The following is a 13,437-nucleotide window of genomic DNA, read 5'->3' as shown; positions in this document are numbered from 1 at the left end:
CAAAATGCTCATTTGCTTTGTTGCCAGGTCACAGTATACGTTTTCTATCCACAGAGATGAGACCCATATAAATCTACTACATTGTACTACCATGATCTCTAGGAATGGCTTTGCACCACCGGGTTATCTCAGTTCCTAACCAAATACTGTGTCAACAACCAAAAAAATCCTAGGTTCTCTCAAACAAGGTCCACAGCTGTTCATCAATCAAAATTCAAATAATGCGATTTAAAGATTACTCTAATCTCTGTGCCATTTTTACTACAACCTACTCCTAAAATCAGGCCTCGACCCTCAACCATTGGCAATATTTTCTAATTGTTTATAGTCCATTTAGCATAGCAGAAAGTGAAGAAGAGAGGGTAAACGGGCTTTTCTATACTCCAATAGTGAATGTCAGCCTAGAGAGAAAGAAGTGGTGTTTAACTATGGCTCCAGTTACCTATTCTCTGGGGAAAAAAAAAATCACCAAATACTGTTCCAGGCAGGTACCTAAATGGCCTACAGACAATAGTAATACTTACAGAGACACGTAAGTTCCACAGTTGCTTTCATTTTTAGAAAACTAAGGGGGAGACCTTATAATAACCAGTCTACATAAATGTAATTTTGATCCATTACTGTCTAAACATATCTGAACATCTATCATTCACAAGACAATAATGACCTTGCTTGGTATAAATCACACATTCTAAATGCATCCAAAAACCACACTGAAACATGTGAAGGGTGGTATTTGGGGGGGGGGGGGGAGAGAAGAATTAAACTGTAAAATGTTGCTTAAAATCTGAGGACTAGAATTTTTTAATCTATTAAGAATGAGAGCATTAATAAACAGGTAGTTTTATTCTTTGAACATTTAATAATATGCAGACTTAACATTTGACTACTAAGAGCTCTTTGTGCTCCACGTAACAAAAATGTCATATTAAAATGAATAAGACTATGATTAAGTTCCTACGTGGAGGTTAAAAAAAACCTATTATGTTCTAGCATACTGCCAGCATGCTAAATATATTTGCATTATGGAAAAACACTGAGGTTTTGTTACTTATTTTCTAAATAGGAATATAATCTGGCAATCTAAGAATCATCTCCAAAATGATTATTCTCTTGAGAAACAAATTCTGGTTTGCCTTGAAAAATGTACATCTTCAGAATAACTGAAAATTTTGAGTATTATTTTTAATTACCCTAATCTGAATGACATAGACATGACAGTAACTTATTAGTAACTAGCTTACTACTATGTGAATGATAGAATCATCATGTTTTTCTAGTGATTGTTTCCATCAGAGGGATATGGAGTAGGAAAGGTTGAGAAGGATGAAATTTCAACTGAAAAAAAAAGGACATTTAAAATTCAGAGAAGCATGCACGGAACCTGTGTGTGAACACACACACACACACAAAGATCATCTTAGATTCCCCGACCTGTGTTTGGTAAAAATATGCATAGTTTTTATTTGGGGGATCATTTCCAAATGATTTGTTAGCTTGCCAAGTTCACAGTTTAGAACATTGTTAATCTACTAGTCTATTTATTCATTCTTTATGTTTTGTATCCCACCTAACCCTCCAAAGAATTTGAGGTGGTTATTAACTATTACTTAGTAGTTAATATTTATAGATTTGATAGCACTTTCTATTAGACAACTGTTTTCTAATTAATTACTTATTAGGGTATACAGTAGTCTAAATAGCTGTCCTATTACTGTGTAATAAACGTGCGTTTAGCAGGAAAAAGCTAAATCCAGAAGTGGGAGGTCACTGCAGAGAACAGTGCAAGAGCAGCCCAGATGTGCACCAGCAGCCCCAGGAGAGCAGATGAACAATGGATACTGCAAGTCAAGTCAGCAACAGAATCTGTGGAAGAACTCTGGAGAAGCGGAGATACCGGATATTGGTGACCTGGGAGGATTTAGGAGGCAGTAAGGAAAAACGAACTTTGAAAAAAAAAATCTAAGCTATGCAGCATGTTATACCTGAGAGATAGGGGGAAAAAAAACACCAAAAATAAAAAGACAGCATTTGAAAATATGAAAGTAAACAGGAGTGACAACGTTTCCAGTAAAGGGAAGAGGAAAAAATTGTTTTTTGAACCATTTCAATTTGGTATAGAGCCTGAGGAAGACATAAAAGGACATTTCCTCAGAGACAAAACGTAGATAAAGGGAAAGAACAGAGGAGAATTAAAATGCACAGAGTTGTCAGGAACTGGGAAGTCAGCTTAGAGGACACAGGGAAAGCAGTGCAGGAAGTGGCACTTGAGGGGAGGGGAGCACCAATCCTGCAAAGTCTTTGCAATTGCCTTCAGTTATAATGGAGGTTATGTGCACTTATTCCCTAAAGAGAGACCCACCCAAGGGTTTCTGATTTTCTGCTCACACATTGCTTGGAGAGAGACAAGCTGTCAAAAAACCATAAAGAATCATTTTAAGAAATAAATTGAAGCTTTCATCTCTTCAAAGATGTGTGAGTAGAAAAATAAATCATATAGCTCTTTCAAATTATTACCTTAAAAATAAAAAATACTATTATATACATCCTACTTGCATGTAATGAAATAGGCTCTATAAGACTGAGTTCTTGGTATTTATTTTTATTTCCATCTTGAACTTGAAGATTTCAACAGGCTCTTTTGGAAGGGACAAGTGACAGTTTTCTTATTTATTCTAAGGATCTGTGAATGCATTTTATGCATAGCAATATGAAAGACTAGGTAAGATAAAATGGAATGGTATATTCACTGCTCTGGTTTGGCAGTAATGACAATCCTTAGTAGCTACAGAGAAAGCAAATTAATTGGCATTTTCACCCCCAAAGAATAGGTATTCAAGTATAAAAACAAATTAGGTCTCGAAACAGCAATTCCCAACACACAAGAACGGTACATTACTTGGTCTCTCAAATCCCAGACAAGTGCTTTTACTAACCTTCCAGTTCGCTGGAGTTCAGGTCCACTATGTCCTCCGTGGGGCTCAGCTTCCCCGTGCGCTGCTGTTCCATTTGGTACAGCAGGAATCTTCCTCTTCTCCTGCGGGAAGTTTTTTTGGTTTTGTTTTTGTTTTTTAATTTCAGGTGCTAGTTGTAAATAACAAAAACAAAATTTTTCCCTTGAGGCAATATGCAGAGTGGCTAGGAACCCAGGCTGTTACTTATTTGCTGTATGACTTCTAGAAAGTTACCTAGCCTCCTAAAGCTTCAGTTCCCTCCTCCTAGTTCCAGCTAGAATTTTAGCTATAATACAGTTCAAGCTATAATTCTAGTTCAGTGGACAAATCAGGTCTATGGAGCTCACATGCTATTGGGGAAAATAAGAAACGAACATGTAAGTAAATTAATTCTACAGTGTGTTAGATTAAAAACTGTGGGAAAGTAAAAATCTAGAGCAAACTAAGGAGATGGGAGGTGTGGGGAGGAGGGAATGGCAGTTACAAACAGAGTGGTCAGGCAGGCTCAGACACAAAGTGTCACTGGGGAAAACCCTGAGGGAGTCAAGAGAATCAGCCACGAGAATAACTGGAGGACAACCAGGCAAAGGAAACAGCCAGGGGGACAGTCTTAGGGCAGAAGTGTGACTGAAAGATTTGAAGAACAAGGAACAGGCGGCCAAGGAGAGAAGTGAGCACAGGAGAAAGTGGCAAGAGATGACTGAGAGAGGTACAGAGAGGCCAGATTGTGTGGGTTTTGTGGCCCACTGTAAGTGTTTGGCTTTTATTCTCAGTGAAATGAGGAATTTTTGCAGGGTTTTAAGGAAAGGAGTAACATGATCTAACACTCTGGCTGCTGTGTTGAGAACAGATTCTCGAGGCCAAGAGTAGAAACAAGGAGACCAGTCAGGAGGCTATTTCAGTCACCCAGGAGAAAAATCACGGCAGCTTGAACCAGGGTGGTGGCAGTAGCAATAGTGAGTATAATTCTGGATAAATATTGAAGGCAATGCCAAGAGTATTTCTTGGCAGGACAGAAGTCAGGTATAAGAGATAAGAATAAATGTTTCTGGCTTTATCAATTGTAAGTATGGAGTTAGCACCTATCAAGACAGGAAGGTACAAATGGAATAGATTTTGGGAAAAGATCAGTTTCTTATATACTTCAGGAAGCACTATATTGTCTTTTCTAATATAAATGCAAAGATGTATTCAGGTACAGAAATGAGACAATCTACAATTCCATTCCAACTCTGGCATGTTGAATTTTAGATATCTGTAAAACATCCAGGTAGAGACACAGGATAAGCATTTGCGTATCCTGTGACTCTCAAGTTCAAGGTGAAAATAGATTTGGAAGAGGATTTAAAGCTATAAGACTGGATGATATTACCAAGAGAAGGAGTATAGAGGAGAGAAGCCAACTAAGGACTGAGCCCTACATCACTGCAACATAAAGAAATCAGAGAGAAAAGGAGGAATCAGCAAATGAAACGGGAGTGACCACTGAGGTACAAGGAAAACAAAGAGTGTGGGGTTTTGGAAGCCAAGCAAAGAAAGTATATCAAGGAAAAGGGAGTCATCAACTCTTTCAAATGTTGCCGAATGATAGGCTAAATAAAATAGAGACTCGGAATTGACCATGGGGTTTAGCATTGTGGGGATCTTTGGTGACCTTCATATAAGTCGATTTTAGTGAAGTGCTAAGAGTAAATGCCTTATTGGAGTAGGTCTGAGAATTGAAGGATAAAAAAGAACAAATTCTTGCCATTTTAACAACATGGATGGATCTAGAGGGTATTATGCTAAGTGAAATAAGTCAGACAGAGAAAGACAAATACTGTAAATCTCACTCATGTGTATATTCTAAAAAACAAAGCAAAGGAAGAAACAAAACAAAAGCAGAATCATAGATACAGAGAACAAACAGGTGGTTGCCAGAAAGGGAGCCATGAGGGGATGGGTGAAATAGGTAAAGGGAATTAAGAGGTACAAACTTCTAGTTAGAAAATAAGTAAGTCATGGGGATGTATTATAAGCATAAGAGCACAACAGCATAATTCATAATAGTTTAAGAATATCATCAGAAACACTGTAGTAACTTTGCATGGGGACATGCACTTAAATGTCAAATCGCCATGCTGTATACCTGAAACTAACATAATATTTTACTTTAACTGTATTTCAACTAGAAAAGCAGAGAATTGAAGGAGAGGAATTGGAGGCAGATAGTAGCGAGAACTCTTCTGTTGCACTGGGTTACGGAGGGGAACAAAGTAATGGGTGGGCAGTGATACAGTACTGAGAGTTCTTTTTTTCAGATTTGCAAATTAACAATGTTGTTTGCTAACAAAAATTACATAATACAGAAGAAAAGAACTGATGATATAGGGGAGAAACAGGAGAATTGATGGAGTAATATCTTTGAGCAGAAGTGAGGAAAAGGGATGTGGGGCATGGGTAGAAGGCTGACTTTGGATAATTCAAAGTCAGGAGAAGGCAGAGTATGAAAGTGCAGATGCTGGCAGGTGGGTAAATATGGTTTGAGAAGTCTATGGAAGTTCTCTTTTGATCATTTAAATTTTCTCAGGGAAGTGGAAACAAGTCAACATAACGAAAGTGAGAGTCAGGAAGGATGTGTTTGAAACTTTGAAAAGAAAAAACAGGTGTGAAACAGTCACACAGAATGACTGAACTAAGAAAGTATAGTATAATGAACTTGGAACATCTAAGAGCACTTGAGATATGTGGTCATGAATTATGTGAGCTCAGTAAATGCAGTTGTATGTTTTCCTTTAGTCACACTCATCTGCATCAGTGCAGGTACAGGCTAGAGTTGGATTCAGTGCTGTGGTTTTGACAAGCAAGTAAGTAGCATGAGAGAAAAGCAAAGAAGCTGAGAGTATGCACAAGGGAGTGACTATAATGACTGACACAAGTTCTAATGAGTATTTTCAGGGGTTTTCCTTGAGATAATTGGTTATTCTTTTCTTAACTGAAAGAAAAAAAATTAAAAAATACTGTGATTTACACATTCCAAAACAATAAAAACCATGGAAATTATCCCACGGGGGAAAATATTATTGGAATGAGTATGAAGTTAGAGTGCTTAATGTATTTTAATTCATTTCTCTCCACTTAAGGAAAGAAAACAAAGTTCCATAGTATCTATTATTAAACTGCAATATACATTAAAAAATACTAATGTTCTAAAGAGAGTGTTTCTAATTCAAACTCATTATATAAAACTGTGCTGTCTAATATGATAGCTATTAACTACTTGTGGCTATTGAAATTTAAGTTAATTAAAATTAAAAATTCAGTTCCTTAGTCACAGTAGTCACATTTCTGCTGTTCAACAGTGGCTTGGCTTATTGGATGGCATAGATATAGAACACTTCAATCACTGCAGAAAGTTCTATTGGACACGCTGACAATCAGCACAGAGAGGTTAGGGCATCTGCTCAGGGTCATACAAATAGATAATAGCAGAATCCAGGTGCCTTGTTTCTTAATGCAACATTCTTTCTACTACCACCTCTCAATACCCAGAATCTAAGAATTAATCCTGATTTTAAAGAGTTTCATACAAATAATTTTAAAAATACAGAGCTCCCATGCCTCCACTTGCCTCAAAAACATTCTCTCTCGAAAACAAGGTGTTTTCAGAAATTCTTGTCTTTAGTTTTAATGTTTGAAAAACAAACTGGTGTCAAGTGATTTTTAAAGTCTCATGCTCAACGTATTAATATTTTCACTGAATTTTCCCAAATAACATCAATTACAGAGATTCTTACTAATTCAAGAAGCATTATACTGTCTTTTCTAATTCGGTAAGTGCAAAGATGTATACAAGTACAAAAATAAGACAATCTATAGCCCCATAAAATTACTCCTTAAGTAACTTACTATGTTTTAGCAGTGGATCAACTGAAATTATGTGGTGATGGTTACAGAATCACTAAATTGTAATTTTTGACAAAAGAAAGCAAACAATCTTTAATAATTATGAAGTAACTTCAGAATGAAAATACAGGAATGGAACATCCTTAAATTGATAATGGAGTTGAGATGACTTTTTTAAACACTCATGATTGAGTAGTACACCTTCTCATTTGCACACCTCTGGCTAACTAGCAAAACTTCTGTGTCTAAGGCTGGGTCAGTTAGGCCATTGCAACTAAGGCAGTAGAGTCAGCTACTAAGGCAGCTGGACTCTGCAAGGACAAGAGCTGAAGGCGAGGCTGGGTAGATGACAACCGGGAGGGTTGCAGGAGGCAGATACAGTAGGAATACAAGTGGCAATACGAGAAGTGGGCTTAACGAACATTTGGCTACCACTTCAATAAAGTCATTCCTGCAATAAGACAATGACCCCAAACAATAGCAACAGTCTTTATTCTTAGCTTTCTGCATTATATAATGAGTAAAATGCACATTAGATTTTTAGAGGGATAATTTTTACAATGTTCATACCATATCCCTACATGAAAGCAACACATACACAAGAATTATTAAAAAAAATTCTTCCAGTCATAAATGTGATCAGCAGTAATAGGGAGTTTTCTATGTAATATGAATAAACCATACCCTTGAATTTTCCTAATACTTGCCAATTTCAAAGGGCTGGATCAGTAATGGACTTTCTCTCAAGTCATATTTATTAAAATTTAAATTTTCCTCCAGTGTATTTTTCAAGGTGAGTCTAAAATCTTTCCAGGCATATGAGACTGTTTTATTCACTAGCATATCATCAATACACCAAATTTGTGTTGAATGGGAAAAAGGAAGACTTTGCAACTTCATGCCCCTGACTTCTTGGAGGTTGAACTGGTTCTAGTGGCAATTCCAAAGTGGTGGGAAGTGGGGGAGTTCCCCCACACCAACAAGCAATGCTCTGGACACCAGCAAGGTGTCCTACAATTTAGCTTAATTCTGACACTATCTACCCTGAGATAGCATCGGGTTCCACAAGCTGAAGGCTCAGTCGGTCCTGCAAGACTGCCTGCCACTCCACTTTAGATGCCAGTCACAAGCTCAGGTTGTTACTAGTGTTTCTGACCAACTGGCTATAAATCAGAGGTTCTCATAAACTCCTTCTCAGAGTCAATTAATTTTCTAGAATGCTTCACAGCACTCAGAGAAATGTTTTGCTTACTAGATCACCAGTTTATTATAAAAGGATATAACTCAGGAACAGCCAGATGGAAGAGACGCATAGGGCAAGGCATGGGAAAAGGGCAAGCAGCTTCCATACCCTCTCCAGGCACACCACTCTTCCCAATCTCCATGTGTTCACCAACCCGGAAGCTCTCTGAACCCTGTCTTTTTGGGATTTTATGGAAACTTCATTACACAGGCATGACTGATTAAACCACCCGCTATTGCTGACTGAATTGAAACTCCTGCCCCTCTCCCCTGGGGAGAGGGTGGGACTCAAAATTCCAACCTCTAATCACATGGTTGGTTCCACTGGCAATCAGCCCCCATCCTTAGGGGAATTCTAAAAGTAACTTCATTAACATAACAAAAGACACCTTTATTGCTTTTACCACTTAGAAAATTCCAAGCATTTCAGGAGCTCTGTGCCAGAAATAGGGATGACGACCAGATATATATTTCTTATTATAAATCACAATACCACAGAGGTTATAATTTAAATCATTTGAATCTTTTTGATTGGTTATATTATTTCAATACATGTATTTAAAAAAATAACAAAATGATGAGATTTTTAAGAGTATTTTCATATACACATACCTGGGAAGGAACATTTTTTGGAGGCTCTATTCGAATGCTTGGATCCCATTCTCCAGGAGGGAGAACAGTAACCTGATCCAGAAATTCATCAATTCCTGATACCAAGTCATTACGATCTTTAGCTTTGTAAGCAACATCATGAAATACCTATAGAAGGAAAATAAATATCATTTACAGATAGAAAATAATTAAAAAGCCTTAATGTGTTCTGTGCTTTCACTTCCGAGTTATCTCACATGTGATTATAACACTTTGAAGAAATAAAGTTCTAACTAAAGAAGTTTTTCATGTAAAATACTGTAATTTAGTTTATACCATGAATGTACCTAGTTAAATATTTCTCTTAGAATGCTACAATGAATGTAAAAATTTCTGGAGGCAAGAGTAAGAGAAGGGAAAGGAGGATGAAAGGAAATTCATTATCCTGGAATTAATGATTTAAACTTGGCAAAGTTTGTTTATGCATGTATAAATCAAACTTTCCAAAAGAACCCCTTGCTTAAAAATAGATAAAAATTTATAGAATATATTAGAAATTTTAGTAATATTTATACCATGACATACATAAACTAACTTAAAAGGTTAGTTCTGTTTCAATTTTTAAATAATAATAAAGTTGTTACTATTTTCTTGAATTACATCTATAAGCGTATATTTCCAAAGAATGAGTTACATTTGCACGTGCATGCACACACACACACACACACACATACGTTACTTTCAAACAGAAATCAGAAGTACCAGTGTATGATTTATCACATTGCCTTTTGTCTGCCATAGTGACTGAGAAAACATGGGTCAAGATTAAGCTTCTATGAACCTGGATGCCCAAGTGATTAAATGAGTACAGGACCTCTGCCAGCTTGTGATGGACACACAAATGATAGAAATAAATCCTTTTTGTTTTAAGCCATTAGTTGATTATTACTGCAGCATAAACTAATCTCTCATGACTAACATACAAGGGAATGATATATTTAATATGTTAAGTGAGGAAAGTAAAAGTAAAGGTAAATGGGAAACATTAATTTATGCTAAATATGATATAAATATTTCTGATCCTTTTTGTATTTCACATGCTATAAAGTGGAATGGACAAATATTTGAGGTTTGGAACTACTATATTATTCTTTATGTTTATCTATATTGTAGTGACCAAATATCCCAAAACATTCCAGGGAAACTTCACTTTTCTTCTTCCATATTCTATTCTACTTTTAGACTATTTGTTTTAGTTTCTAGCTTTCTAGGTATTCAATCTAAACTGCTGAAGAAGTGATAATGATCATTTTCAAAGGCTTTTTCTTTACTTTCCAACTAAGAACATTTCATAAAAAATCACTGGTATGATAAGCATATATAGTCTTTGTTTAGGATAATATGAAGATATAAAAGATACATTAATAATTTAGTTGTACTTTGAGAAAGATTTTTCAGAATATTGAAAACATAGATTTCCATGTTGCAAGTCACTGGCTCAGAATATCTCTATTCTTCTAAGTATCTTTACTTGGCATGAGACCTAATCTGAATATTTAAGGATTGTAAATGTCCACAACTAGAAACATGAAAACTATGAAAGAAAACAGTTCATCAGTAAAGACAAATATAAGTGAAGATAGTAAATCAAACATGTGCAAAGCTCATAGGAAGGCTGAAAAACAAAAGTAGTAAAATCATCTACATTCACAATAAGCAGTTAAAAAACACATGAAACAAATAGATGTCAAAATCGATGTCAAAAACAGCAGTTGTGAGGGGTGGAGAGTAAAATGCAGAGTTGTTAAAATGTGTTTGAAATTAAGAGATCAGCAAGTTAAAACAATCTCATATATATAAAAAATCATACATATATGCATACATACATCATGGTAACAAAAACCCAAAAACCTCTAATAGCTAAAAAGAAAAAGGAATCCAAACATAACACTAAAGACAGCCATCAAATCCCAAGGGAAGAGAAAAAAAAGAACAAAACAACAAAAAGCAAACCCCAAAACAATTAACAAAATAGCAATAAGTAAATACACATCAATAATTAAGAAGCCACTAGAAGCTAGAGAAACAAGGACGGATTCACCCCTAGAGCCTTCAAAGAGAATGTGGCCCTGCTGACACTTTGACTTCAGGCTTCTGGCCCTCCAGAATATGAGTTCCAAACCTCAAGATTGTTTTAATCATCTAGTTTGTGGTAATTTTTTATGGCAGTCATAAGAAACTAATATACTCATTAAGTTGGTTCTTTCTGAAACAGATGAGAAAAATTTTTCCCTAGCTTTTGGTTTCTTATGTGTAACCATCAATAATAACTAATTCATATAAAACCATAAAACATAATTTGAACAGATATAATAGAAGAATTTATATTGAACCCCTAACACAAGTTCAAATTTTCAGATTTCATAACTTAGAAAAAATTATATATAATACTAATTTACTCTTCATATAAATTTTTCAAGTATTACAAGCCATATATTTCAATAAATACACCATTAACTTATTCAGATGAGATTCTAGAAAATGTATAATCCCATTTGTCATTTACTAGTAAATTTTGAATTTATGCCCTTTCTGTGATCTTCTGTGTTTTCTCTTCTTTAACAATAAAAATGATTAAATAATAAAAATATTTTCATAAGGTGTTGGAGAATACAAGAAAGCAGTTTATATGATACTAGTGTTTATGTTATTCTTATAATCTTACATTTTTGAGACATACATCTCTTTGAGAAGCTGATAACTTTTTCCAGTCCAAAAAAAAAAAATCTACATACAAAGTTTTACATAGAAAAATTAGTTTATCAAAGAAATCACAAGCTTCTTGAAATCCATCTACAGCTCCTCTAATGATTCAAAGACTCCCAGGTTAAGAACATGCACATTGAGGCAATTGTAAAGAGAGCCGACAGATGTTGCATGGCTTTTGGTGTTATGTATACTATTCAGATAAGCTGCCATTGTTCTTTCTTGAGACTTTAAAATTAATGTGCCCAAAACAAGATTGCAATGATATTAACAGTGGTGCTCATTTTGGAAGGATACTATAAGAGGAATATTAATAAATATATCCTAAATGTCACCAAATAACAAATTTTTTTTAGAGTACGAGGTTTTAAAACATTATGTCCAGGTGTGTGAATTTATTACCCCTTGTAAACAAATTTTTCCAAAGGAGATTTTACAGTAGAGGCATTTAAAAGAAAGGGGATTCAATGTAGAGAAATCTGATTCACAGCAAATTGTCATGAATACAGAACTCCAAAAGTTAGGTGTACCTAGTTGGGGGGAAATGTTCCCAATGAACTTGAATAAATACCTCATCTGTCATTAGGGTTGCAATTGATCTGCCAATCTCATGGTATTGTTGACCCTTTCCCAGGGGTCCCAGAAGAATGAACAAAAATCTGTAAGTAAGAAGAAAAAAACAGTACTTCAAGGTAGAAATATAAAAATAATTTCATTAGTACAGAATCACTCATCTCAAAGGAATTATTGAAGATGGAGATTTCAGTGTAAAGTACTTCCATATTTTTTACAGGTTATTACATATTTTGAAATGTTTTATAATGTTTCAAAATGACTCATGTTTAAGATCCTTGAGCAACTGGAATCCATGATTATTTTGATCTGTTCCCCCCATTTAGTTACCTATAGAGCCTACACAGTTGTTAGTGAAAATTTTAAGTATTCTATAATCCTTAGAGGAGAAATTTGAGAAAAGTAAAATCTGATCTAATCTTTCTTAATTCTAAGGAAGAGAATTCACTAATATGCAAATTACAGGACTAGGTAGAAGGGGAAAAAGATAATACAGTAGTATTATAAACAAAGAAAGAATACATGGTCCAAAAAAACAGTAGGTGTATATAAAATTTACATTAAGTAGGAAAAAATATTGCCAGAAATCAAATATCAGGTAGAAAGAAAAAAAAATCTTAATTCCAATGCTAGAGGAGTAAAAATACCAGCTGTACTATGACAGTCCGTCTAAATTAGGTTGAAAGTCTAGCAAACTCATCGTTACACCTGCAGCTTTTGAAGAAATCAATATGCGTTCTAACTTTGGAGGACTGGTAATTGTTCTATCTCTGAAAAAGTCAATGCTGCAGGGAAATTGTGAGAATTTTAAAATGCCCTGTATCCTGCAATATAATTCTGCGGTATTCATTTATTAAACGGTTTCTGTTCTTAAGTGGGAAGACTAATGGCTTTATAAGGTGTACTGAAATAGGTACTACAATTCTACCTTTCATTAGTTATAAACTTTAGAGATTTTCCTGTTTTTACGTGATGCACATATTATACAATCTTAGACAGTCTGACATTAATTTTTTGTGTCAGTTGTAACTGAATCTAAGTCAATATCTAGTACACAGAAATGTCCACCATATATTTGAAACAGTAATAGTTTAATGTGGTGGCATATGCTTTACCAACTATACTTTTAAGAAATTTCCCAACCTATGTATATCTTATTATTTTTCAGGTTTTCATTTCATAGGCTATTTATAAAGTCCCCCCAAATTATTTTCTGACATTTTTACTATGTGTTAACTGTTATACTCACAATGTGCCCTTTTGTCCTCCTAAGAGAGGATAATTAGGAGCCTTGAATGGCTTTCTTTATTCCATTTGTCTAACTAATCTTCTTCTATATTTCACCTTTTTCACCTTTCCTAACCAAATAGTCTAGTCTTTTAAATCTCTCCTTATACAGTGGCTCTACGTGCCCCTAATTTTTTCT

The 13,437-nt window shown here is 35.0% G+C and overlaps 1 protein-coding gene across 2 annotated transcripts in view; it reads right to left on the bottom strand.

The window, feature by feature from the left end:
* SLC4A10 (solute carrier family 4 member 10) overlaps positions 1-13,437 on the bottom strand; it is a 250,673-nt gene that overhangs the window by 77,433 nt on the left and 159,803 nt on the right. For both annotated transcript variants that reach the window (XM_074363779.1, XM_074363780.1), the window contains 3 exons: positions 12,010-12,097; positions 8,694-8,840; positions 2,937-3,037 (listed from right to left, as the gene is read on the bottom strand). In XM_074363779.1, the coding sequence (XP_074219880.1) occupies positions 2,937-3,037; positions 8,694-8,840; positions 12,010-12,097 (336 nt within the window). The remainder of the gene's footprint in view (positions 1-2,936; positions 3,038-8,693; positions 8,841-12,009; positions 12,098-13,437) is intronic.

Source organism: Camelus bactrianus, chromosome 5, assembly GCF_048773025.1.
Source record: "Camelus bactrianus isolate YW-2024 breed Bactrian camel chromosome 5, ASM4877302v1, whole genome shotgun sequence".
NCBI lineage: Eukaryota > Metazoa > Chordata > Mammalia > Artiodactyla > Camelidae > Camelus > Camelus bactrianus.
Note: the sequence above shows the minus strand (reverse complement) of the source record. Positions and strands in the feature narration are given on the sequence as shown.